Consider the following 24,053-nt stretch of genomic DNA (forward strand, 5'->3'; position numbering starts at 1 on the left):
CTGCGGGGAGGCCGCGGCCTCCCTCCGCGCACGCAGCGCTCCATCCTCCTGCCGGAAGCAGGGCGGGGAGTCGCGAAGGGCGACGCCGGGGCGGGGCGTGCGCGCGCCACTTCCGCCGGAAGCGGGTGTCCGTGTCTCCACGTGCGGCCCCTCCCCCTTCCTCCGCTGCCGGAGCTGCAGCCGCCTCCGCTGCCATGGAGTCCGGGGAGCTGGATCGGATCCTCCGGGAACTGCTTCTGCCGGACACGGAGCGAATCCGCCGGGTACGGGACGGGGCCCGCGGGGTGGGCGGGACCCACGGGCGGGGGACTGCCGCGGCCTAAGACCCGCCGTGTCCGCCCGCTTCTCCCCAGGCCACGGAACAGCTCCAGGCCGCGCTCCGAAAGCCCAGCGCCTTGCCCGCCTTGTGCGAGCTGCTGGCCCACGCGCCCGACCCGCAGGTGAGAGCCCCCGCCACCCCGGGTTTGGGAAACGTGCTGGCCCCCCGCGCACGCCCGACCTCTGACCCCGGGGCACCCGCTGTGGGGGGCTGGTCTTCACGCCTCGCTCCTTGACCCCCCGGGCCCCACCCGCAGAGCCCCCAAGCCTGGGTCCGTCCTGACTTGGGATCCCCTCCGTCATGGCCCGTCCTTCTCCCGTGCCCCCGTGCCCCTCGTCGTCCCCTCCTTCCCCCCCAGATCAGGCAGTTTTCGGCCCTGCTGATCAGGAGGCGCCTGAACACGCGATGGAGGCGGCTGGCGGTGTCCCATCGGGAGAGGTGAGGGCCGCAGGGGGGCGGGGGCGGGGCGGGGCGGGGCAGGAGCGCCCCTGCTGAGTGCTTTCCCCCCTCTTGTGTTCCAGTCTGAAGTCCCTGGTGCTGAGAGCCCTGCAGCACGAGAGAGAGTGAGTACGGGGCTGCCCCTTGCCAGCCGGCCTGGCGCATCCTCTGCGGAGGCCCTCTGCTTCTTCCCAGCCGGCCTGGAGCATCCTCTGCCCCTTGCCAGCCGGCCTGGCGCGTCCTCTGCCCCTTCCCAGCCGGCCTGGCGCATCCTCTGCCCCTTGCCAGCCGGCCTGGCGCGTCCTCTGCCCCTTCCCAGCTGGCCTGGCGCATTCTCTGCGGAGGCCCTCTGCTCCTTCCCAGCCAGCCTGGCACATCCTCTGCCCCTTGCCAGCCGGCCTGGCGCATCCTCTGCGGAGGCCCTCTGCCCCTTCCCAGCCGGCCTGGCGCATCCTCTGCTCCTTCCCAGCCGGCCTGGCGCATCCTCTGCCCCTTCCCAGCCGGCCTGGCGCATCCTCTGCAGAGGCCCTCTGCTCCTTCCCAGCCGGCCTGGGCATCCTCTGCCCCTTCCCAGCCGGCCTGGCGCGTCCTCTGCCCCTTCCCACCTGGCCTGGGCATCCTCTGCCCCTTCCCAGCCGGCCTGGCGCATCCTCTGCCCCTTGCCAGCCGGCCTGGCGCATCCTCTGCCCCTTGCCAGCCGGCCTGGCGCATCCTCTGCCCCTTCCCAGCCGGCCTGGCGCATCCTCTGCCCCTTGCCAGCCGGCCTGGCGCATCCTCTGCCCCTTCCCAGCCGGCCTGGCGCATCCTCTGCCCCATCCCAGCCGGCCTGGCGCATCCTCTGCCCCTTGCCAGCCGGCCTGGCGCATCCTCTGCCCCTTCCCAGCCGGCCTGGCGCATCCTCTGCGGAGGCCCTCTGCTCCTTCCCAGCCAGCCTGGGCATCCTCTGCCCCTTCCCAGCCGGCCTGGCGCATCCTCTGCCCCTTCCCACCTGGCCTGGGCATCCTCTGCCCCTTGCCAGCCGGCCTGGCGCATCCTCTGCCCCTTGCCAGCCGGCCTGGCGCATCCTCTGCCCCTTGCCAGCCGGCCTGGCGCATCCTCTGCCCCTTGCCAGCCGGCCTGGCGCATCCTCTGCCCCATCCCAGTCGGCCTGGCGCGTCCTCTGCCCCTTGCCAGCCGGCCTGGCGCGTCCTCTGCCCCTTCCCAGCTGGCCTGGCGCATTCTCTGCGGAGGCCTTCTGCTCCTTCCCAGCCAGCCTGGCACATCCTCTGCCCCTTCCCACCTGGCCTGGCGCATCCTCTGCCCCTTCCCAGCTGGCCTGGCGCATCCTCTGCGGAGGCCCTTTGCTCCTTCCCAGCCAGCCTGGCACATCCTCTGCCCCTTCCCAGGCAGCCTGGCGCGTCCTCTGCCCCTTCCCACCTGGCCTGGCGCGTCCTCTGCCCCTTCCCAGCCAGCCTGGCGCATCCTCTGCCCCTTCCCACCTGGCCTGGCACATCCTCTGCCCCTTCCCACCTGGCCTGGCGCATCCTCTGCCCCTTCCCACCTGGCCTGGCGCATCCTCTGCGGAGGCCCTCTGCTCCTTTCCAGCCAGCCTGGTGCATCCTCTGCCCCTTCCCAGTCGGCCTGGCACATCCTCTGCCCCTTTCCACCTGGCCTGGCGCATCTTCTGCGGAGGCCCTCTGCTCCTTCCCAGCCAGCCTGGCGCATCCTCTGCCCCTTCCCACCTGGCCTGGCGCATCCTCTGCCCCTTCCCACCTGGCCTGGCGCATCCTCTGCCCCTTCCCAGTTGGCCTGGCACATCCTCTGCCCCTTTCCACCTGGCCTGGCGCATCCTCTGCAGAGGCCCTCTGCCTCTTCTGCAGCTCAGGGCACGTCCCCTGGAAGGGAAGGTGGTGGGGATCCCCTCTAAGAGAAGGAAAGCAGCTGGGTCGTGAGCTTCATGTTAGAGAAGGAGATGGGGCGGTGGTAAAAGTGCTGAAATGTCTCGCCGTGGCTCTGACCAAGGGCGTTTTACATAGTAGTAGCTTTTCTCCGTGCTGTTGGCCCTTTTTTTATGGCTGTTCTCCGACCGACAGGCACAGCGTGATCCTCAGCCTGGCCCAGTTGTCGGCAACCATCCTGAGGAACGAAGGCCTGGATGCCTGGCCTCAGTTAATGCAGCTGCTCCAGTGCAGCACTCGAAGCCCCTGCATCCCTGAGAGGGAGGTACGGTTCATGGAGTTTGGGAGGGTTGGGACCCAGTCAAGGCTTGGGACAGCAAAGGGCTCAGTGTGTTGGGTAACTTTTCTTGGGCAGATGGGACTACTGCTCCTGAGTGTGGTGGTAACCTCAAGGCCTGAAGCGTTCAGACCACACCATCGAGAGCTTCTTTGTCTGCTGGATGAGACTCTGGTGGAATCAGCCTCCCCTGGGCTGCTCTACTACTCCCTACGTACTCTGACCACCATGACACCCTACCTGGGCCCCAATGCCTTGGTGAGAAAGCTTCTCTTTGCCCTTCGCACATGAAGATGTAAATACATTTCATCCATGAAATGTTCTAGAATCTGCTGTCTTTTGGTGAAGTTAAGAGTTCATCTCTAGTTCTCTCGTAGGATTTTGAACATTTAAAAGGAATGACTAAGAAACTTTTAAAAGTTCTGTGCCCTCTTCTGCTTCTATGCTCTGGTTCTCTGTCCCTAGACATAAGTCAGTCAGTAAACATTTGTCAGACCTCTTATGTACCAGGCATTGTGCCAAACCCTGGGGCTACAAAGAGGCAAAAGACAGTCCCTGCCTTTGAGGAACTCACAACAAGCCACAAGGGAAAGCTCTGTCCCTGTGGAGCTCCAAGGTGTGAGCTACCATGGTTCTGTGCCATAGGACTTAGTTCTCCCCTATCTTGCCTGTTCTCTGCTCTTGCAGCCTCAAGCCAGGACTCTGGTGCCCAAGGTCATTCTGGCTTTGCAAACATTAATCCGACTAGACGAGGTAAGAACGAAGGGCAACGGTGCTATTGGGAAAACAGAGAGGAACGTACAGTTTGGGCCTCTGAATCATTTACGCAAAGGCTGTCTGTCTTTTTATGTCAGACAAAGGCCTGTGAAGCCTTGGAAGCTCTCGACGAGTTGCTGGAATCTGAGTTACCAATCATCACCCCGTGCCTCTCTGAGGTTCTCACCTTTTGTCTGGAGGTAAGGACGATCAGCAGAGCCTCCTTGTTCGCTCTCCTGGCAGGACTTTTCTCCACCTCTGATGCACATTTGTTTTTGGCTTAGGTGGCTAGGACTGTCACATTGGGGGATGCGGTACGAGTACGGGTTCTTTGCTGTGTCTCTTTCCTTGTCAAAGTTAAGAGCAAGGTGGGTAAGCTTTGCTGCTCTGCCCACCAACCTACCCTGCCCCAGCCACTCTCTGGATCATCCCTGGCTTTCCTTTGGACTTTCTTGCCTCTCCCTCTAGGGTCTTAAATTGGAGGTGTTGTGTAAGTAGTAATTAGCCTGGTGGAGAAATCCATCCCAAGTATATTTAATCCTAGGCTATCTCCTACAAGCCAGGGTTGTTTTACTCAGATCTTTCTTTTAGACTTGTAAGCTTGGGTTTACAGGGCTAGAAGGAAAAAACATTATGGGTGAAGAGACAGTTATATGATAGAAGCCTCTAATATATGCTACTCCATCTCAAATGCCCACAGGCTCTACTGAAGCACCAACTCCTAAGCACAATACTTCGCACCCTCTTCCCTGTCATGGTGGCTGAGCCCCCTCCAGGGCATCTGGATCCTGAAGACCAGGATACTGAAGAGGAGGAACTGGAAGGAGGGCTGGAGGTGGAGACACCTAAGCAGTTTGCTGTGCAGGTGGGAACGGGAACAGCAGGAGGGACTTAGCGGCCACAGGGAAGCTGGAGAGGCCACGGGGAAGCTAGAGAGAAGACGTAGGGAAAGATGGTCACAGGCAGGTTTGTGCAAACAAAGAGGCTCAAGTCTAGGTTCTAGAGAGGTAGAACATTGGGACTGGATTTTGGGAGTGTGAGGATAGTGGGTAAGAGAACAGAGTTAAAGATGAAAGTTTCTTCTTTCCAGGTGATAGATGTACTGGCGCTCCATCTGGCCCCAGAGAAACTCTTTTCACATTTGGTGAGTGTTGTTCAGAAGCTTGACTTCTCTCCTTCCTTCATCTTGGCCTAATCTATTTTTTGGTAGTGAACTGGCCACTGATATTTCTGTGGCAGCACTGGGCACACAGATCATAAAATCACAAATTTAGAGTTGGAGGAAATATTAGAGGCTACCTAGTTCAGTCCTCGTTTTACAGATGAGGAAATGGGCCCACAAAGGTGAAGTGACTTACTTGCTCACAGTCACAGAGGAGTAAGCTGCAGAGCGAGGAGTCACCTATTTGACTACTGCCCTCTCTAGAGGGAGCATCTGTTACTCCTGGCTTGGGTTGGAAGGGTGGGGAGCAGAGTGGAAGAGTTGTAATAGAAGTGTGGCTTGTCTGTGTCTTCTTTCATAGATGCCTTTGCTGGATGAGTCCCTTCATGGAGAAAACCCATATCAACGAAAAGCAGGACTTTTGGTGCTGGCTGTGTTGTCTGATGGTGCTGGTGACTATATCAGACAGAGGTATTCCCTGGAAGGAGAGAGAATAGGACTTGATTCTAAAGAGGGGCCTCAGGGAGACCATGGGGCTTGAGGGTCTGAAGGTATTTGGACAAAGGAAAGGAGAGACATGAGATTCCCAGTAGGAGGGAAGAGAGTAGGATTTTCCTAGACACTCCTTCCTTTTCCTCCACTTTGGTATTATAGGATCCACTGCTGGGTTCTCTCTATCTCAGACCCTCCCCTCTTGTCCCAGACTGCTGACGCCACTGCTGCAGATTGTATGCAAGGGCTTGGCTGATCCTTCCCAGGTGGTACGCAATGCTGCACTGTTTGCCATGGGCCAGTTCTCAGAGAACCTACAGGTTAGTAATGTAGAAGTTGGCACCTCTTTCCCCAAGTTCTGTCCATATGAGATCTGTTTAGTTCTTCCTCTGCCATGTCCTTCCTTTTCCCTCTGAGGCACCTCGGGTCTTATGCCCCCACCCCAGGCCTCTGTTCCTTGCCCAACACTGAATCTACCTCTTCATTTAAAATTTATCATCATCTGGCCTGATCTCTTCCTGTCCTTCCCTATAGCCTAATATCAGCAACTACTCTGGTGAAGTGATGCCCCTGCTTCTGGCATACCTCCAGTCTGTGCCACCTGGAAATACACGACACCTCGCCAAGGCGTGTTATGCCCTGGAGAATTTTGTGGAGAACTTGGGTATGATGGAAGGAACTCCCAGAAAGGTGGGGGACAGGCGGGAAAGGGAGGATGGCACTTGACACTGACTGGAGTATGTACCCGTTATCTTATGATGAATGGCATGGAAGTGTATTTGCAGTGGCAATAGCGTTGACTGGGACAAGCAGAGCATCTCCTGCAGATACTGCCTCACGTTGGGACAGAGATCTTGATGATTCATTTGATTATTCCTCGTTTGATAAGAAGTGGGTTTAAGGCTGGGTCTAGAGAAGAGTGCTGAGTCAAGGAGCCTTGGACTGACCATCTAGCATAGTACAGTTGGCGTAATTTGACATGATACAGGCAAACGACTAGACTTTTTATCTGGCCTCTGATGCTCACTGTGTGATCTGAGGCCTCAGTTTCCTCATATGTAAAATGAGGGTTGGACTACACGGTCTTCCTTTTAGCTCTATAATTCTTTTATCCCCATAGGACAAGAGGTGGAGCCATATCTCCAAGAGTTAATGGAGCGGATGCTACAGCCCCTTAGAGAACCTACCAGCCCCCGAGCCAAGGAGCTGGCTGTGAGCGCAGTGGGGGCCATCGGTGAGGTGGGGCAATAGGGCTGCCCATGTTGGGGGGAGGGGCTATATTTTGGCTACCTGGAGAAAGCATTATGCAGGACTCCCCAAAGAATGTATTTGTGGGGGTCTTTCCCATCTTCTCGTCCTGCTAACTCACTGTTCCCACAGCCAGTGCGGCCCAAAGCTCCCTGATACCTTATTTCCCCACCATCATGGAGCATCTTCGGGAATACCTGATGACTGGTCGTGAGGACCTTCGACCTGTGCAAATCCAGAGTCTTGGTGAGCAGTCCTTCCTTACACCCTATCAGGTTCTTTGGAGTGTCCCTTTTCAACTTTCTCCCCACTTTACTAAAACTCTCAATTTTATCTAACAGATTTCTGCTTTTCAGACAGGAGTTTCCTGGAGGTTGTGCTGGGAGCTTTTTCTTGGCTCTGCCAAGTTCTTTTGGGTCTTAATTTTGCCCCTCCAAATTTCTTTCACCTCCTCATGACTTCACAACTCCTGACTGATCTTATCACTTTCTCCTTATCCAGCTTCTTGCCCAGAACTACTTTAGCCCATCCATCTTTGAATACTGTACTTTCTCCCTGTCCTTCTTGACCTTTCTCAGAAACTTTGGGAGTTTTGGCTCGAGCAGTGGGGGAACCCATGAAACCCCTGGCCGAGGAGTGTTGCCACCTGGGCCTTAGCCTCTGTGACCAAGTGGATGACCCTGATCTGCGTCGATGCACGTGAGTGATCTGAAATAAGGAGTGGAGGCCAGGGGGACCCAGCCATCTCACCTGCCCAGATTCTTGGACCTGACTAATTTAGAATCTCTTAGCCAAATCTTTTCATTCTGAATCTTGGTCATTGTTCTTGTTATCTCAGTTTTCTTCCCTTGCCTCGGTCTGATTTCCTGTTCTGTATGTTCCTTTTCTAGTAGGACTGTGCTTTACCTCTTTCTGTTTGCTCTGCTTCCCCTCAAAGGTATAGTCTGTTTGCAGCACTGTCAGGGCTGATGGGTGAAGAGCTGGCTCCCCATCTACCGAAAATTACCACACTTATGATGTCATCATTGAGCTCAACTGAGGGCATCGTGGTAAGGCTGGGTCTGGGGACAATGAAGAGAGGGATGTGCTGGGCCATGTCTCAAGGGTGGGACTGGTGGGAAGGTGGAGCCCGAGACTGCTAATGCTGTCAACCTTTCTTGCAGCCCCTCTATGACACAAGCTGCTCCTTTCTGCTTTTTGAAGAGAGTGAGGGAGAAGAGGAAGATGAGGAGGAGCTGATGGATGAAGATACTGAGGAAGAGGAGGACTCTGAGATCTCAGGGTGTGAAACCAAGCGGGGGGTGGTGAAGCAGGGATAGCTGGTGGGACAGGGTGGGTTCTGGGACTTAGGAAAAAGTCATTGAGATACGGCATTAACTGGCAGCTGTGGCTGCCTCCATAGCTGTTCATCGTTCATCTTTTATATTTTGTTTGTGCCACCTCTTTCCTCTCTGAAGCTGGTGCTGATTTTCCCCAGTTGTTAGCATTCTTTCTCTTTTAAAATTGCCTTGTGTTATATTTACCTTTGTACATATTGTATCACTTCTGGTAAAAATTAAGATTCTTGGAGACAGACTATTTTGTGTTTCTGTAGCACCAGTACTTGGAATGTAGTAGCCCCTTCAGTTTAATAGTTCGGTCAGCATTTAAACTCATTGGTTTACTAAAGGCCAATTGCTAAATTAGGCACTGGTGATACAAAAGGAAAAAAATTGTCCCTATTCTCAAGGAGCTTCTATTCTACTGAGAGAAATGGATGAGAAAATTTGAGGAAGGTGAAAGCATTAACCTCTATTGGAATCAGGAAAGGCTTCCCATAGGCTTCCTTAATCTGAGTAAGGAAGGAAGCTGAGGATCCTTAGAGGTGGGAAGCATGCCTGTTTTCTGGGCATGAAGGATAACCTATACCAAGACACTGGATTGGGAGAGAGGGAATGTTAACTTTGAGGAATGGTGAATACCTAAGTTTGATGTGATCATGAAGTGCGTGAAGGGGAGCGACTTGACCTGAGCCTAGAAAAGGAGTGCTGGTGTTAGAACTAGATTATGAAGGGCTGAAAGTACTAAGCTGAGGAGTTCATATTTCTACCCTGAAGATAATAGCACTGAATTTCTGAACTGGGGAGTGATGCTGTCAGGTTTCACTGTGTAGGAAGATGGGTGAGAAGGTAAGTCTGGAAGCAGGAAAACCAACTAGAAAGCTGCTGCAGTCATCCCAGGAAGACTAGCGTGGTGACCGTGAGTGGGGATGGAGAGAATGGGGTAGATTGAGGAACTAGAGTGGAGGTGGAACGGACAGATTGAGTGTCTGATCGGTTATGGGAAGGAGAGGGAACCGTCAGGGAGGACGTCAGAGTTGTGACCCGGCCTAGACTAAAAGGATATTGGTGACCTCGGTGGGAATAAGAAGATTTAAGGGAAAGCAAATTCTGTTTGGAGTATGTTGTGTTTGAAATGCCAGTGGAACCTTCTGTTACGGATATCCGCAAGCAGTCAGTGATGTGAGACGAGCTCAGGAGAGGTGTTAGAGGCTAGAGAAGTAAACTGGGGAGTCATCGTCAAGAATGGGAGGATAGGCGGGCATCTGTTACATGTTCCCTCCATGCAGAGTCCTGTGTTAAGTGCTCGGGATTCAGATAGAAAAGTAGAGACAGTGCTTTCTTTCACAGTTGCTTACCTTCTGACGGTGGAGACAGCACACAGGAAATTTCAGCTGTAAGGCAGATGGAAAGGTCTCATGGTCCCGAGGTTGAGAACATTTTCAGGCGTGGCATATGGAGTGAGAGTTTGTTTTCACACCTTCATTTCTGAATCTCTCCTAACCCAGGAAGCTATCCCTCATGAAAAAAAGAATGTTTAAAAAATTCACCGACTCATTTTACTTCACTGTTCATTTGTTAGAAGAGAGGCTTCTCTTGGGCCTGAGGAGAGTCCCGTGACTGGGGTTTCCACTCCCAAGGGCCTCGTGACAGTGGAGGTCAGTGGGAATTTGTTCTGTCTCAAACACCAGGGAAGACAGATGATCAGGTGAATGGGTTGGGTGATCGTGTTCCAGTGACCTGACTGAACTTGCATAAAGCAATAATTTCTTTGTGGATGATGCACGGTTAGAAGTGTTCTGCGTGTGGAGCATGGGCTTGGCTCCTGATTGGGCGTGGTGTTCTGAAGCCTCAGTCTGGGATTGGGCACGCAGTGATCATGGAGAACTGAAGCAGTGTTGCTTTTCTCACGTGGTTTCAGTGGGTCACCACCTGAACATGACGATGGTGAGCTAAGGTTTGCAGATCTGGTCTCTGACCATGCTTCTGTTCCTGGTGTTGGTGATAGTAGTGGTATTTTATATGTGTATATATACATACATATACTATTGATATGTTTTGGCTTTATATCAGTCGTTTCCCACCCCCAGATTAAACCTTCCTTGTGACAAAAAAACTTAAAAAAAACATCAGATACAGAAATTTTGTCTGACAGTGCATATGCTGTTTTGTTCTAATATAGTGCTTGCCTCTCTGCTTTGAAGGACATGCTTTGTTATCTAGATAGCAGGCCTTTTCAGCTCTTAAAACTAAGCACTTTTAAATGCCAAAAAACGTGAGCATTTCCATATATGTAGCAGAATACAAAAAGATGCATATAAAACTATGAATCTCCATTTAATACCACTTGCTCTTCTAACCAATATATACATGATAGACTCCTGTTTTTCTGTGCTTTTGAACTTTCTTGCATTGTCATCTACATTTTTAAAATATATTTTAATGGCCCCTCTTTTTGGTATCATTGTTTTTAATTCCTTCTCTTTCCCTTCCCCATTAAAGACAATAAAAAAGCCCAACACATTGTAACAAATAAGCATAGCAAAACAAAATAAATCTGTACAGTGGTCATCCCAGAAACCCGGGCCTCTTTCTGTCCCTTGAGTCCATCACTGCTATCAGGAGCTGAGTACCATACTGTCATAGGTCACTACACTGACTGAGAGTTCTCAAGTCTTTCACTTGTTTTTCTTTAGTGTTGATGTCTTGGTGTAAATCATCCCCTTGGTTGTGCTCACTTTATCATGCGGTAATATTCTGTTACATTCCTAGACAGTTAAGGCTTAAGAGGTGATATGAAGACCACCCTCTTAGATTCTAGTTCTTTTTTCCCCCTTCTTATCTCTCCATTAGGATCAGGAAGTTTGTTTTTCTCATGACTCTCCTCTCCCTTTTAAACTCCATCTTCTTATCCCCACTTGTTTTTCTGTGGGATTTGGGGTATTTCTGTACCAAACTGTGTGTATGTATAGGGGGAACCCTTTGTTCATTTCCTCTGATGCTAATATCCCACTACCTCTTTCTCCATGTTTTTATAATCTTATTGGATGGGTATATCTCTTTCAAAGTGAGAATGTGACAAGACCTTAGCCTGAAAGAGCCAGGGTCTCCCATTGCATCCTGGGCCATCTCTGGCAGTCCTGATGAATATCAGGCCACAGGACCCAGATGGCTCAGGAGAAGAAAGTGAAGTTGGTGACCTTGCACAGCCCTCCCTCGCTCAAATCAAAGTCAGCTGCAAGTCATGTCATCCTCTTGATGTCATGGTCCTCTTCAAGAAAGAAGGACAAAACCCGACAATAATCTTATTAATCCCAATTGTGAGAAATAGCCATTTCTACCCCCTTTTTCCTCCTTTCAACATTATTATATTCCTTTTACCTTCCTTTTTTTCCATACTCATAAAACCATTAGAACAAAACCATTCCAACCCACTCCACCACAGGTCCTCTTTTTCTCATCTAACTCCCACAGTAGTCTTTTAACACGTAAAGACACTTGTTTTTATCTTCTGCCTACTAGAATGTTAACACAATATCATCTTGCCATACCTTTAAGTTGGCTTATATAAATTTACCTTTCTCAGTTTCTGTTGACTCTTATATTTGTATTTCAGCATTTGTATTCATCTAGTGTTTTCATCAGAAATGCTTGCAAGTTCTTTTAAACTGTTTTTTTAAACGTCTGTTTTACCCATGTAGGATAACACTCATCTTTGCAGGACAAGTTGTCGTTAGTTATAAGTCTTGCCTTTTGAAATGTTATATTCCAAGCTATCCTTTTGTTTATAGTAAAAGCTACCAGGTATTATGTGATCCTGATTGTGGTTGCTTGGAACTCTAATTTTTTTGGTGTATAAGCTCTGGATTTTGGCCCTGACTTTCCTGGGACTTTTATTTTTCAGATTGCTTTCAAGAAGTAATTAGTAGATTTGGCTTATCTTCACATTTACTTGTGGTTCTGATAGCTTCGGACAGTTTTTCTTGATGATTTCTTGAAATAAAGTATTCAGATTTTTTTTTTTTATCACAGTTTTCAGGGATCCCAGTGATTCGTAAATTATATCTCCTTGACCTTATTTCCAGGTCAGTTTTTGATATTTGATATTTTAATGTTTTTTTTTCATTCTTTTGATTCTGTTCTGATGTTTCTTGTCTCGAAGTCATTGATTTATGTTTGATCAAGTCTAGTTTTCAGGGAGTTCATTTCTTGGGTAAAGGTTACCACTCTCTCTTCTAAACTATATTCTCCTTACATGTCTCTTCTCTAGAGCTTTTATTTCATTTTTTATCTCTTGCTTCATTTCTTGTAGGCATTTATGTAGTCCTTGTGGCCAAATCCATTTTTTCCTTTGAGTCTGTGCAGACGTCTGTTAGTTACTTCTCCTGCTAGGCTGGATTTGGGGCCATCTCTAGGTAATTTTTTATACTGGTTGGCCAGTAGTTTACTTACCTCTCCAGCTTTAGCTTGTATTTCGGCAGTGTACAAAGGCATTTAGGGTTACCCCACAGTTTCCAAGGTTTGCTTTCCCCATGGCTTTCTCTTCTATTCTTATCCCTCTAGAGACAGATCCTTGCAGGCTACATGTTTCTCTGGTCCATCTCCAGACTAGCTAGGATGTGACCAACATGTTTATCTACACTTGTCACTAGGTTCACAAGTAGCCCCAATTCCTGTTGGGCTTCTGACTTTTGTGTAGTTCTGGGCCAGAAGTCATCTACTATGATTTCTTATTGGATTTCTTTATCATTATTCAGTCTGGTGTAGAGAGTAGGTATGAGGGAACTGAGCAGTCTACCTAGCCACTTAGTGTTACAAAGACTTTTCAGTGTTGTGGTGGTGATACTGGGCGGAGTCGATAATAGCTTCCGTCCAGTCCTGGATGAAGAAGTCTTGCAAACCCTCTTAACTCCCACAGTAATGGGTTAAAGCCTCACTCTTCCAGAACCATTGATAGAGAAATAAGGAGTACGGAATCTGGGTGTTAATGGAGGATCCTACCCACTGGATGTTAGTGGTAAATGGAGGACTGTGGCTTTATGGCAACTGGTCAGGAGTCAGTCTTGCCTGTAATCAGGACAAAAAGTCTGGAGCATGGACGCCTGTAAATAAGAATACTACCTTCCTGGGTCAGTTGTGAGTGTCCAAGGTGAGAAGTAGGTGTTGGGACAGACTAATTGGGATTCATGGAACTGCATTTTGTTGTAGGGACATAGGGTGAAGTAACAGTAAACTCTGGGGTGATAAGTAGATGGGGAGGAGAGGTTCCTGTTGAGGAGAGGGTGTCCTGACCAGGCAGGGGCCAGACTGCCTCATTCACAGTCACAGGTCCAGGGTTTCTCTCTTCTCCACTCAGTATTTGTGGCCACTTGATCCATGTGCCACTTAATATATGTTGGTTCAGTGTAATTGAATTTCTCCTTACTCTACCAGGTATAATGTAGAGAATGCTTTCTTTGATGAGAAGGAAGACACCTGCACTGCCCTGGGAGAAATCTCTGTAAACGCCAGGTAAGCCCTGCAGCTGTCCTCCCCGATCCCACCTTCCTCTGTGACTAGAGCCCTTCCCTCATGTTGAGAATTCTCTTCCTTATAGTGTGGCCTTCATTCCGTACATGGAAAGTGCCTTTAAGGAAGTGTTCAAACTGTTGGAGGTAAGGGATTTGGCCCGGGGATCTGAGAAGGGCAGAATGGGGAGGACAGTCAGCCTCTGAATAGGGTGGGCAAGTTGTAACCTCAGCTGTGTCTCTTTCCCAACCAGTGTCCCCACATAAACGTCCGGAAGTCAGCTTATGAAACTTTGGGCCAGTTTTGCTGTTCTCTGCACAAGGTTTCCCAGATCATCCCCTCGGAAGAGAACAGCTTTGGTGAGGAGGGATTGCATGGGATTTGGTATCGGGCAGGGCAGGTGACAGAGTCTTGAGCTGGACAAGGATTAGGGGGCTGTCATTGGCATTGCTGGCATGTCAGGGCAACACTGCTTTTCCAGCACTACAGACAGCCCTAGGCCGGGTGATCCCATCCTTCCTGCAGGCGGTGAATGTGGAGCGTGAACGACTGGTGGTCATGTCTGTGTTGGAGGCCCTGAATGGTGTGCTCCGGAATTGTGGGTCTTTTGTGCTCCAGCCTCCCAGTCGATTGGCCGAGCTCTGCAATGTCATTAAAGCTGTGCTCCAGAGGAAGGTGAGAGCCCCAGGAGGAGACAAAGATGGGCCAAGCATGGGAGGGATGCCAAAGTGAGCCAGACTGGAGGTTCTGAGCCTGGCCCTGGCTGCACTGTAACCCACATCTAGCCCTGCCTTTACTGACCCAGCTCTAAGCTTACCTCATTTTCTAGATAGCCTGTCAGGACCCAGAAGAGGAAGAGGAGGATGAGGTGGAACAGGTAAGAGGCAGGAGCTGAGAAAATGGTGTATGTGGAGGTGGGACATGGTCTGGAAGCCACTGTTGTTAGTCAGTGTTCAGTGGGTGCCTGTTATGTGTTTGGCACTAAGCTAATGCCTCAAAAGAGATAAAAAAATGTGAGATATATGGAATGTATATCCACAGTTCAGCAGTTAGCTCGAGAGCAAACCAAAATACAGGAGAAAATTAATTGTAAAAATATGTAATGAAAGTGATAGGGAAGAAAGGAGAGATCATTGAGGAGCTTGGATAATTAAAGAAAGATTTCAGGTGGGGTAAGGTGGGGGGCACCGAGGTAAAGTTACCTGGGTGGGATGACTAAGCATTTAGATAAATCCAGCAGTAGGTCTGAGGGGGTCAAGGTGGGGTGGGTTAGGTGAATCTAGAGCACTTGGCAGGGTTGTACTGAAGTGAAGATCCCCCGAGTCCCAGGAGCATCTAGATCCCAAAAAGGAATCTAGATTATCCAAAGTGTAGTTCTAATGGAGTGGGAGTGGTTGAAGGAATGGGGAAGGAGGAGAGTGAGAGGGGGCAAAAGAAAAGGTTTAATGTGTAAGACGGTAGGAGAGGAGACTGTTTGGAGAGTAGGCTTTCAGAGGCAGTGTGATCTCTTATGAGATCTGCCACATCTTGTTTCCTCTCAGCGCTGGGAGGGTTGACTGGGGTGGGATCCTGGTATTTGGATGCTCCCCTGACCACCTCAGCTCCACAGGCAGAATATGATGCCATGCTGCTGGAACATGCAGGGGAAATCATTCCAGCTTTGGCAAGTGCCTCAGGAGGAGAGACCTTCGCTCCATTCTTTGCTGGTTTCTTACCTCTGCTACTACGCAAGACAGTGAGTGATTCCCCTTCTTTGACTTCTGACCCCTGCAGTCTGACTTCACCATTCTTTCCTTCCCCCTATGCCTTGGTCTGGGTTCCCAGGTCCAGCCCAACTCGTGCACCCCCATGCTTCCCCTGTCCTGACCAATCCCCTTCTTCCTTTGACAGAAGCCAAGCTGCTCAGTGGCAGAGAAGTCGTTTGCAGTAGGAACCCTGGCAGAAGCTGTGCAAGGCCTGGGGGCCTCCTCAGCCCAGTTTGTGTCAAAGCTGCTGCCAGTGCTGCTGGGTGCTGCCCGAGACTCAGATGCTGAGGTTCGGAGCAATGCAGTCTTTGGACTGGGTGTGCTGATGGAGCATGGGGCCTACCCGGCCCTCGAGTATCCTCATCACTGGGGCAGCTGGTGGGACTTTGGGTGGAGCCTAACAGCATGGCATCTTGTATATCCCCTTGACCAGGGGTGGGGAACCTGCAGGCTCCAGACCAGATGTGGCCCTCAAGTGCGACCCTTTGGCTGAATCCAAACTTCACAGAATTCTTTTATTGAGGCCTCAAGGCCCCCCTTGACATTTTGCTGATGGGTTTTTTCTGATATACCTCCCATGCAGTCAAAGCAGAAGCATTGAGGGTGACCAGCATTCCTTACCCATAGCCTCCACCTCTCTCCTGAGGAGGAAGGTGTGTTTTATCATCAGTCCTTTGGAAATAATAGTTGGCCCCCTCACCTTACAGATGAGGAAACCAAAACTCAGAGAAGTGAAGTCATTTGCTCAGGATCTAGTGGCAGAGTTGGGTGAGAGCTCAGATCTTCTGATTTTCAGTCCTGTGCTCTTTGTACTACATCCCACCATGGTGGGTGGGGGTTTGGGTATCAGGCCAGGATCTGTGGAGAGAGATCTGCTTGTGGGCCCTGTTCCTTGACTATAGCCTAGGCACTTCCAGAAGATTCTGGGGGTCTTGTCATCTCTCATTGCGCGAGAACGCCATGACCGTGTCCGGGACAACATTTGTGGAGCCCTTGCACGCTTGCTGATGGCCAACCACACAGGAAGGCCCCAGAAGCAGGTAGGAAGAGAAAGGAGGGAATGCTGAGTGCACAAGGTAGAAGGGAAAGAGTATCCTGGGGAGGGGAGTGTTCCTCCACTCAGCTCACTCTGGTATGTTTAGGTGCTGACCACACTGTTCCAGACATTACCACTGAAGGAGGACCTGGAGGAATGGGTCACTATGGGGAAGTTTTTCACTTTCCTGTATCACAACTTCCCTGAGCAGGTACCTGGTCCCTCACCCCAGTTCTTGGGCTTTTTGTGTCATCTTGGGCAGGAGGCGCAGGAGTTACTGGGCTCACTCTAACTTGACTGCTCTCCCACCTTCCCTGCAGGTGGTTGACGTGGCTCCTGAGATCCTTAGAATATGCAGTCTGACCCTGAATGCAGACAAGGTCCCACAAGGTGAGCAGAGTAGCTAATAAATGTACTTGGAGGAGGGGGGCCCAGGGGTGAGTAGGTGAGGAAACGGTGCCCACTGCCCATGTGGGTGACCCTGCCCTCTGCTCCTCTACCCCCAGACACCAAGGCTGCCCTGCTGCTGCTCATGACGCATTTGGCCCAGCAGCACAGAGACAGATTCCAGGCAGCACTGAGCTCCCTGCCCCCTGACAAGGCCCAGGAACTTCAGGCTGTGCTCAGCCTCACCTAGGGCCTGGAAAATGGCCACCTGGGGTTGGGATCAGAAAGGGAAACCTGCCCTTCCCAGGGGATATTGCCTACTGCCTTGGCTCCATCTGAGTGCCTGCCAAAGATCCCTATCTCCAGGACAGTTTGTGGCCTTATGGGAACCATCCCCGGGGCTGGTCCTGTTACTGTATTGGACTTTATGGACAAAAGTTTGACTTCTGATTTGAATAAAGTCCATTTATTTTGGATGAACTGTAGCTCCAGGGTGGGAAACAGTCAAACTTAGGAGGCAGATGAGAGAGGGGTTTTTCATACAGCAGTTGCATATATTCAATCTCTTGCTACATCCAAGGAGATAGGCCTGTCTAATGGTGGTGGTACCGAGGCCCTGGCCGGATGAGGAGCCTGCCGTAGGGCTCTTCTTGTTCCACATACAGAACCTGCTGCATTGATAACACTACAGAGGATGGAGAGTGGGTAGATTGTGAGAGAGAAGCTCCTGGGCCCAGCCACTCTGCTCCCTCTGCCTTACCACTCCCTCCACACACTCTCAGCTCACCCAGGAGCAAGTAGAAGACCCGAGCAGCCAGCAGACGGGGGGCAGACAAAGGAATGAGGTTGCTGAAATCGATCTCTCCTGAAGCCTCTAATTCCAGCATAATAGCTCTGCCAGGGGTCAAGAAACATTGTTTAGTATCACGGAGCTCCCTGAGCCTACTCTAGGCCACATCTCTCTTCTTTTCTCCCTGTTCCCATCAGTACCTTTGCACGGCCTCTGGGGAGAGTAGTCGTGCCTCTGGGGCTAGCTGCAAGGGGAGTTCAGGCAGTTCTGGTAGCTCAGGGACCACAGGCAGCACAGGCACCTCCACCTCTGCTTCACCTAAGCCCCTTGGATGACACAGGTGTCACCTGGGAGGTCGTAGTCATAGGGGCAACAAGAGAGCAAGGTTCTCTTCCCCTCCCACCAAGCTTTTTCCCCTTAATATCCTTGCTGCTTACCACCTCTCCTCAGGGGGAATGAGACTGAGACGGGACTTCTCTTCCTCAGTAATCTCCAAGGAGAGTTCTGTTGTGGGGAAAAATGGTCTGAGAGGATCTATCCCTTCACATCATTTCCACTCATTCACATTCTCCCAAGCTTTACCTGAAGACAGTAGTGCAGGACCACTGGGCTCCTGGGCTTCTCGAAGAGCCTAAAGGTGAGAGAGGGGCCGTGTGATGAACGTTTCCAGTAGAGTCGGTGCTTGGTGTAGTGAGTTGGGCCTCTGCCATAATCTGAACCCCAAAGATTTAGCTTAAGGTAAACCAAGATTTGGAGGGATCATTTTGTGATGAGTGGGGTTGACCAGGTACCTCTATTTCACTGATAGTCTCAGCCCTTCTCCTTTCTTCTAACTGCTCAACTGCAATCTCAGGCTTCTCATATTGGAACTCCTTTGGGGGGACCCGGGCACAGCGAGTCCAGAGACCTAGTAGCTCTGGGTGTAGCCATCCAGCTGGGGACAAAGAGAGGTTGGATAGGAATTTGTGTCCTGGGAGCGGGAGTGAAGTCTAGATTGCACGGATGTGTAAGGTGGAATTAGAGATCTACATTCATTCTGGACTTGTGGCGTCCCCCACTGTTACCATAAACTGGGGTTCTCAGCAGCTCTGTAGGGCTCTTCATCTTACTGGGAGGCTGGACCATTGGCTGCATTGAAGAGAAAGGAAGGTCATAGCCTTAAAGCTGAAAGGGCCTCCATCATCTGGGCCTGTCTCCTCAGTGAGGAATCCAGCCCAGAGAGGTGGTGATTTTCACATAGATTGTTAAGGGTCAGAGATTGGCATCCGATCCCTCATTCCTTTGGCTCCAAATCTTCCCTCTGTCCCCATGGTCTTCAGGTGGTGTGCTCATCACAGAGAGAGCCTCCACGTCACTACCTCCACTGTTATCATTTGGATGGGTGGGAAGTAGCTCTGTGTTACCTTCTCGCCTAGGTCCTTCTTTCATCACCTTCCAGCCCAGCAGCCCCATGACCACCTCTCATTGCCCCATACTCACACAGGTCTGGGTGTGGGCCCGGGTTTGTACAACTTGCTTTTGGAGTTCCTCTCTCGGAATCTTGGTCTCTTCATCATACAGCTGCCATTGGAGCCGGCGGCGCGATGGTGGAGGCTGAGGTAGTGGGGACAGCTCTGGGAGAATCAGCTGCATTTCGGGGAACAAGGCATCTGTTAGCCTTGTGGTTGGCCTACTAGCCTGACCCAGATTCACCCAAGACTCTTAATAGAAGCTCCCAAAGAGGGTTATAGGAGGCCAAACCAGTGAGAAAGGAGAGGGGAATATGCAAGGGTTTGGGGATGAGGAAGGGGTGCGATACTCACTTCAGGGCTGCGGGGGATCTGAACAGGAGGCTCCAATGGGCTGGGCATCCGGGGTAGAAGTAGCTCTGTAGTGGGGATCTCCTCTGCCAAGAGCAACCTAGGAGTTTGGGTTCTGGCCCAAACTTTACCCACTATTGGACCATCCCAACTCCCTTATGTGTAGGGAGGGATAGAGAGCTGGAACTATTAAGTACTTCAGGCATCTGGGAAGGAGGACTTTCCCAGAGAGCTAAAGCAGTAAAATATTGGGCTTTTGGGAATTGAGAGGCAGTGAAAAGACAGGGAGGGCCACTCACCTGGGGGTGGAGGAGCAACCTCTGGGACTAGTAACCCAAACTCTTCAGGGACTAGTTCCTTCTCTAAAAGGGGCTCTGCCACCTCCGGGATCCTGGAGGCAAGGTTAAGAATTGGACCTCACAGTTATGAACTACCATCCACACCCACATTCACTCAGCTCCTGAAGTGAAGCCTTGCCTTGGCCCACTCACCGTGCCTGAGGTGTGGGGGACAGCCATGGGGGGATTTCCTGCTCAGGGACCCGGGGAATTTCCACCAACTCTTCAGCTGAAAGGGAGACACGTAGAGGGGATGGGGTGGGATGAATTCCTTCCCTTCAGCTACTTCATTAAATGATTTCCTCCCTCCTGACTGTGTCCTGCTCCGACCCTACCCTTGCCAGAGGGCTGACCCTCTGGGACATGAGGTACTTTGGGCTTGAGGGGCTCCCAGGGTGGGTGGATTGTGGCCTTTTCCTCAGACAAAATACCTTCCTCCTCTGCAGCCATCAGCAGGTCTAGGTCACGATGGGAGATTTCTGGTAGGTCCAGCTCGTCCTGTGGAGATGAATGCATTTCTTCCGTGGGCAAAATAGGCACATTTGCAGGGAAGGGAGAGTCAAGTAGACACCAATTGGGACTAGTTCCAAGCTTGAACTAGAAATAGCCGGTTCATGGGCGGGAGGACGTGCTTGTGGAGTTCAAGACCTGTCTCCTCTCAAGTTGAGGGAAGGGAGATGATTGCCCTCCATTTCTAGGCCCTCATTTCCAGAATCCTGCTCACCTCAATGTGCAGCACGCGGATTGGCTCTGCCTCCCGAAGAGTGATGGTTTCAGGAGGCAGGATGGTGATGGGGGATATTGCTGAGAGAAGGAGATGATGTCAGTACCACTCCTCTTGACCAGGGTTTCAAGCATAGTCCCACAGCCCTACGTCCCCTCCCAGAAAGATGGTTTTCTGGCCACCTAACTGGCCTCCTGAGAGCCAGGAAACTGCTCACCTGGCTTCCTGGGTTCAGGGTAGACTGGAGGAGGGCTCTCTTTAGGAATCATCTCAGGGGTGGGAGCTTCCAAGAGGTGTCGAACCTTTGGACAAAGCCCAAAGCATACGGTTTAGTCATGGGCTTCCTGTTGTACTTAATGGAAAATGCTAAAGCCCCCTGACATGCAGCACCTTTTCTCCCAATTCCAACCCCTATGTACATTGCCAAATAACTGTTGTTATGGTGGGTTTCTATCCCACACAGAATACTGCTAGCTACGTGTTGTGTGGGGAGTTTAGGCAGGGTCACAGTACTATCTTACTCGTAGATAGGGGAAGACCTATACTTGAGCTATCTCAGTAAGGACCAAGTGAGTAGCTAGCTTCCCACCACAGGCAGCTAGTTTGACATAGCACCAACACTGAGGAGGCTAGTTTGTGCTATAGCTAGCAGTCTCATACATGCCTGTGGGATATCCAAGGGACTAGGAAGGTGAGGGCCAATGGCCATCACTCCAAAGAAAGGGTCCAGAACATCTTCCAGGGCCTCCATTGTGGTCAGAGGGTCGGGCAGTAGGAGACCAAATCTGTGTTGAGTAGTTAGACAAAGAGGGAAGGGATGGGCCACGGTAAGACCAAAATTGCAGTCAGGAGGAGGCATAGAGATTGAAGGGCCTGGGGTCAAGAGTTAAGTTGGGAAACGTTCCACATCCCTGGCCCTGTAATGGTAATACCTAATTTGGAGTTAGGTACTCACGCATCTGGTTCCACCATGTCAATACGGATCTGCTGCTGGGCTCGGTGTAGGCGCTCTAGGATGTGCTGGATATCCTCTGTGGGATGGGTAGGGGCATAGAAAGTGAGAAGGCAGAAGGCAAACTGCCTCACCTCCTAAGCCCGCTTGTCTCTTCCCATGGCACTGTTCAGCTTTCTCAGCCCAGCCAGCCAGCCCTGAGCCCTCTGAGGCGACCTGCCTCCTCATCTCTCTGAGTTCGTCATCTTTCCCACCCTCCCTCGCCACCTTACCCACAAGGTACTGGCATTGGCGGAAATAGACACGGATAACACCGAACTGGAGCTGGGCGGAGAGATAAAGGGAGAAGCGAGGCCTGGGGATGCCTGGCAGAGATGGCTGTACTTGCACCAGAATATACTGCAGGATCTTCTCGCTGTGGGGGGCAACAGCCTTACCTGGTGAATCTCCAGAGGACTGCCGACCTCCCTGCCTCGCCCCCCACCACTCTGCTCTTGGTCCCAGCAGGTTCCCAAACAATAAACCTCATTTTTCCTCCCCCACCTTGGTCCCCAGGCAGTGACGGTTCTTATCTCTGGAATCTACTTTCCTCTTACCCCAGCCCCTGAATCGCAGGGGCTCTTACCATGTCTCCACCACGTCCACCTTCAGGTACTCGCGTTTCACTAGCCTCGTGCCACCTGTTGCTGCCAGCCTACGAGCAGACAAGAGCAGAAGTTATCAGTCGCTCCAAGAGCACATGCACACGAGCCAACCTAGTGGGCAAGGCTCGGCCAGGAGAGGCTGCGGGAGGAGGGGCCCTGTACCGCTTACCAAGCTCGCAGAGTACCAACCATGGAAGGGCACCTTTCCAGGTTTAGTCCAGCTTCCTCCCTTTACAGACAAGGACATTTTGGTCTAAAGAGTCAGTGCCTTGCCCAGGTCACACTGGGCTAGAGGCAGAGAAAGAATCTTGGTCCCGGACTCTTCAGTCTCTCTGTCCCACCCTCACCCCTGTGCCAGCCTCGTCCCCCCCCAGCCCCCTTCACCCTCTCACCAGATAGTGGCAAAGCAGCCAGTGTGGCGCTGAAGCACGTTCGGGTAATAGAACATCTCGCCCGGGTCTTCTGCCCCCCCTTTCTGAGCGGGCCCCCCAAACCTGCCAGGGGGCTCCTGAGAGCGATGAGCTACGAAGGCTCTCCCCACTAATTCGATAAGGACTCGGGCATGCAAAGGACAAGGGGGGCTGTAAGGGGCTCAGGGGAGTTATCGGGACAGAGCTAGAGGACGAGGGCTGCCGCCAGGTGCACGGGCTACCCACGGACACAGCAACGTAGCTGTGGGGAGGACCGGGAGACGAGCGGGGCCGGGCAGGCTGGAGCCGGGCTTGGGTGTCCGGGAGCGTGGGCACACACGCAGCGAGACGCCCCGTCCTGCCAGGCCGCTGGATGGATGGATGGATGGATGGATGGATGGATGGATGCATGCCGGCCGCAGGGGCCCCGCCCTCCCTCTCTGGCCTCTCCTGATTGGATGGCGGCCCTCCCGCCAAGGGCCAATCAGGCAAAGATGTCGAGAGGCAGCGCTCGCTTCTCCCGGAGCTTCTAGACCTGCCCCTCCTCCTCTCAGCGGCCGGGCACCCGCAGCCCGGGACAGCGTGGTGGCCAATCAGAAACGCTCCTCGGGGGGGCCGGATTAAGCGGGGCGACCAATCAGCGTCTGCTCTTGCCTTCCTCCTTCCCCACCAACGCCTAGTGACAGTAGTCTGGGGAAGAGTCCTGCCTGACCAATAAGCGCCTCGGGGAACTGTTCCCTGGTAACAAATCCTTCTCAGCCAATAGGGAAGCGAAGGCCGATGGGATGCATCCGTGGGTGGCCCCTGGGACCCGGCTTCGTGCCCTTCCAGTCACCCCACGGCAGGACTCATTTCAGGATTACTGAGACCCCCGCGCCGTGTTCAGTCCCCAAGCCATCCACCCAAACGTGTCATGGAAGGAGCCAACTCTGTCAGGCTCCAGGGATTCAACGTTCTGGCCCGTCCTCAGCAGTGGGCAAGGCTGGCCCCCCCTCAGAGACCAAATCTGCAAGGTTCTGAGACCCTGCGGAGTCCAGCATGATGCAGGCCCCAGGGTGGGGCTCTAACTCATCCCATGCACGATGAGTCCTGACCTTTGCGTAATCCTTCGGTTGGTAACTTTCTGAAACTGACGTAGAAATGAAACAAAGTAACAGTACAGAGCCAGATGAGGAGCCTTGTAACTGACCTAGACACGGGGATGAGCTCAAGGTCAGTGGGACAGGGCGAAGGAGAGAAAGAAGCCCGCGTGGAATTTTAACCCATTCCTGGTGTGTCAGTTCATGTCGTGTCTGTACTCCCGTCTTCCAGGGCCTCTGTGACTTCATCCACGTGGGTATTCCAGGGATGTAGATCAAACCCAACTTTTGCCTCCTGTGTAATTTATGCCCATATCCTTCCATAATTCTGACCCAGAGCCCACTCAACATACTGGGCTCCTTCCTCAGGCTCTCTTGACATGGAGAGGATACCGATGGAACGTGTCATCTGTGCCTCCCTCTCAACACATGATCACTTTATCTTTTTCTTCTCCCCTCTTATTTTAATTGATTTATTTTTACATTACTTTCATTTGCAAACACACTCCTCCTCCCTCCATAGAATGCCAGCCCTTGTCACAAAGAATAGGAGACAGAAAGTTGTTCAGCATTACTAACCAACATGACAACCAGCTCCGATAGAATGTTTCACACAAAGAAAGGAAAGGCATGTTTCTTCACTCCTTCACTGGAAGCCCATCTTTTTTATTTGATCTCCAGCCTATTGGACAT

The 24,053-nt window shown here is 51.8% G+C and overlaps 2 protein-coding genes across 5 annotated transcripts; one reads left to right on the forward strand and one right to left on the reverse strand.

The window, feature by feature from the left end:
• Nucleotides 1–82: 82 nt before the first annotated feature.
• IPO4 (importin 4) lies at nucleotides 83–21,769 on the forward strand. Of its 2 annotated transcripts, none has more exons than XM_072623399.1 (30): nucleotides 83–263; nucleotides 354–440; nucleotides 678–757; nucleotides 841–882; nucleotides 2,830–2,959; nucleotides 3,050–3,229; nucleotides 3,659–3,724; nucleotides 3,826–3,927; nucleotides 4,012–4,095; nucleotides 4,428–4,592; nucleotides 4,818–4,871; nucleotides 5,251–5,360; nucleotides 5,593–5,701; nucleotides 5,916–6,045; nucleotides 6,502–6,615; nucleotides 6,762–6,875; nucleotides 7,208–7,328; nucleotides 7,567–7,678; nucleotides 7,793–7,911; nucleotides 13,382–13,459; nucleotides 13,545–13,602; nucleotides 13,710–13,815; nucleotides 13,938–14,131; nucleotides 14,286–14,333; nucleotides 15,066–15,191; nucleotides 15,347–15,555; nucleotides 16,109–16,241; nucleotides 16,344–16,448; nucleotides 16,558–16,627; nucleotides 16,744–17,104. In XM_072623399.1, exons 1-30 carry the CDS (start codon nucleotides 195–197, stop codon nucleotides 16,872–16,874), a joined length of 3,246 nt encoding a protein of 1,081 aa, XP_072479500.1. In that variant the 5' UTR covers nucleotides 83–194; the 3' UTR covers nucleotides 16,875–17,104. The 2 variants fall into 2 exon arrangements, with proteins under 2 accessions (XP_072479500.1, XP_072479499.1); XM_072623398.1 differs by lacking the exon at nucleotides 16,744–17,104 and adding an exon at nucleotides 21,401–21,769 and having other exon boundaries at nucleotides 109–263.
• On the reverse strand, nucleotides 17,073–22,718 carry REC8 (REC8 meiotic recombination protein). 3 transcript variants are annotated; one of them, XM_072623408.1, is made up of 19 exons: nucleotides 22,264–22,691; nucleotides 21,853–21,921; nucleotides 21,500–21,642; nucleotides 21,231–21,306; nucleotides 20,940–21,060; nucleotides 20,493–20,577; nucleotides 20,276–20,355; nucleotides 19,905–20,049; nucleotides 19,705–19,780; nucleotides 19,513–19,604; nucleotides 19,217–19,299; nucleotides 18,894–19,040; nucleotides 18,479–18,542; nucleotides 18,206–18,348; nucleotides 17,997–18,045; nucleotides 17,852–17,918; nucleotides 17,615–17,740; nucleotides 17,412–17,518; nucleotides 17,073–17,309 (listed from the first exon to the last, which is right to left on the reverse strand). In XM_072623408.1, the coding sequence occupies exons 1-19, from the start codon at nucleotides 22,317–22,319 to the stop codon at nucleotides 17,218–17,220; spliced, it is 1,821 nt and encodes a 606-aa protein (XP_072479509.1). In that variant the 5' UTR covers nucleotides 22,320–22,691; the 3' UTR covers nucleotides 17,073–17,217. The 3 variants fall into 3 exon arrangements, with proteins under 3 accessions (XP_072479509.1, XP_072479508.1, XP_072479506.1); XM_072623407.1 differs by having other exon boundaries at nucleotides 17,078–17,309; nucleotides 19,983–20,049; nucleotides 22,264–22,718; XM_072623405.1 differs by having other exon boundaries at nucleotides 17,078–17,518; nucleotides 19,983–20,049.
• Between the last annotated feature and the right edge of the window lie 1,335 nt (nucleotides 22,719–24,053).

This window comes from Notamacropus eugenii, chromosome 7 (assembly GCF_028372415.1).
Source record: "Notamacropus eugenii isolate mMacEug1 chromosome 7, mMacEug1.pri_v2, whole genome shotgun sequence".
NCBI lineage: Eukaryota > Metazoa > Chordata > Mammalia > Diprotodontia > Macropodidae > Notamacropus > Notamacropus eugenii.

What these genes read in the sequence shown, in the direction of transcription:
- REC8 (XM_072623405.1), bottom strand. Translation starts at nt 22,319, where the DNA reads ATGTTCTATTACCCGAACGTGCTTCAGCGCCACACTGGCTGCTTTGCC. An exon ending in GTCCCTTGGATATCCCACAG is followed by an intron (nt 20,578 to 20,939) that starts GCATGTATGAGA and finishes CTTTGTCCAAAG; the next exon opens with GTTCGACACCTCTTGGAAGC. An exon ending in GGTTGCTCCTCCACCCCCAG is followed by an intron (nt 19,300 to 19,512) that starts GTGAGTGGCCCT and finishes TGCTCTTGGCAG; the next exon opens with AGGAGATCCCCACTACAGAG.
- IPO4 (XM_072623399.1), top strand. Translation starts at nt 195, where the DNA reads ATGGAGTCCGGGGAGCTGGATCGGATCCTCCGGGAACTGCTTCTGCCG. An exon ending in TTGTCAAAGTTAAGAGCAAG is followed by an intron (nt 4,096 to 4,427) that starts GTGGGTAAGCTT and finishes AAATGCCCACAG; the next exon opens with GCTCTACTGAAGCACCAACT. An exon ending in AGAAACTCTTTTCACATTTG is followed by an intron (nt 4,872 to 5,250) that starts GTGAGTGTTGTT and finishes CTTCTTTCATAG; the next exon opens with ATGCCTTTGCTGGATGAGTC.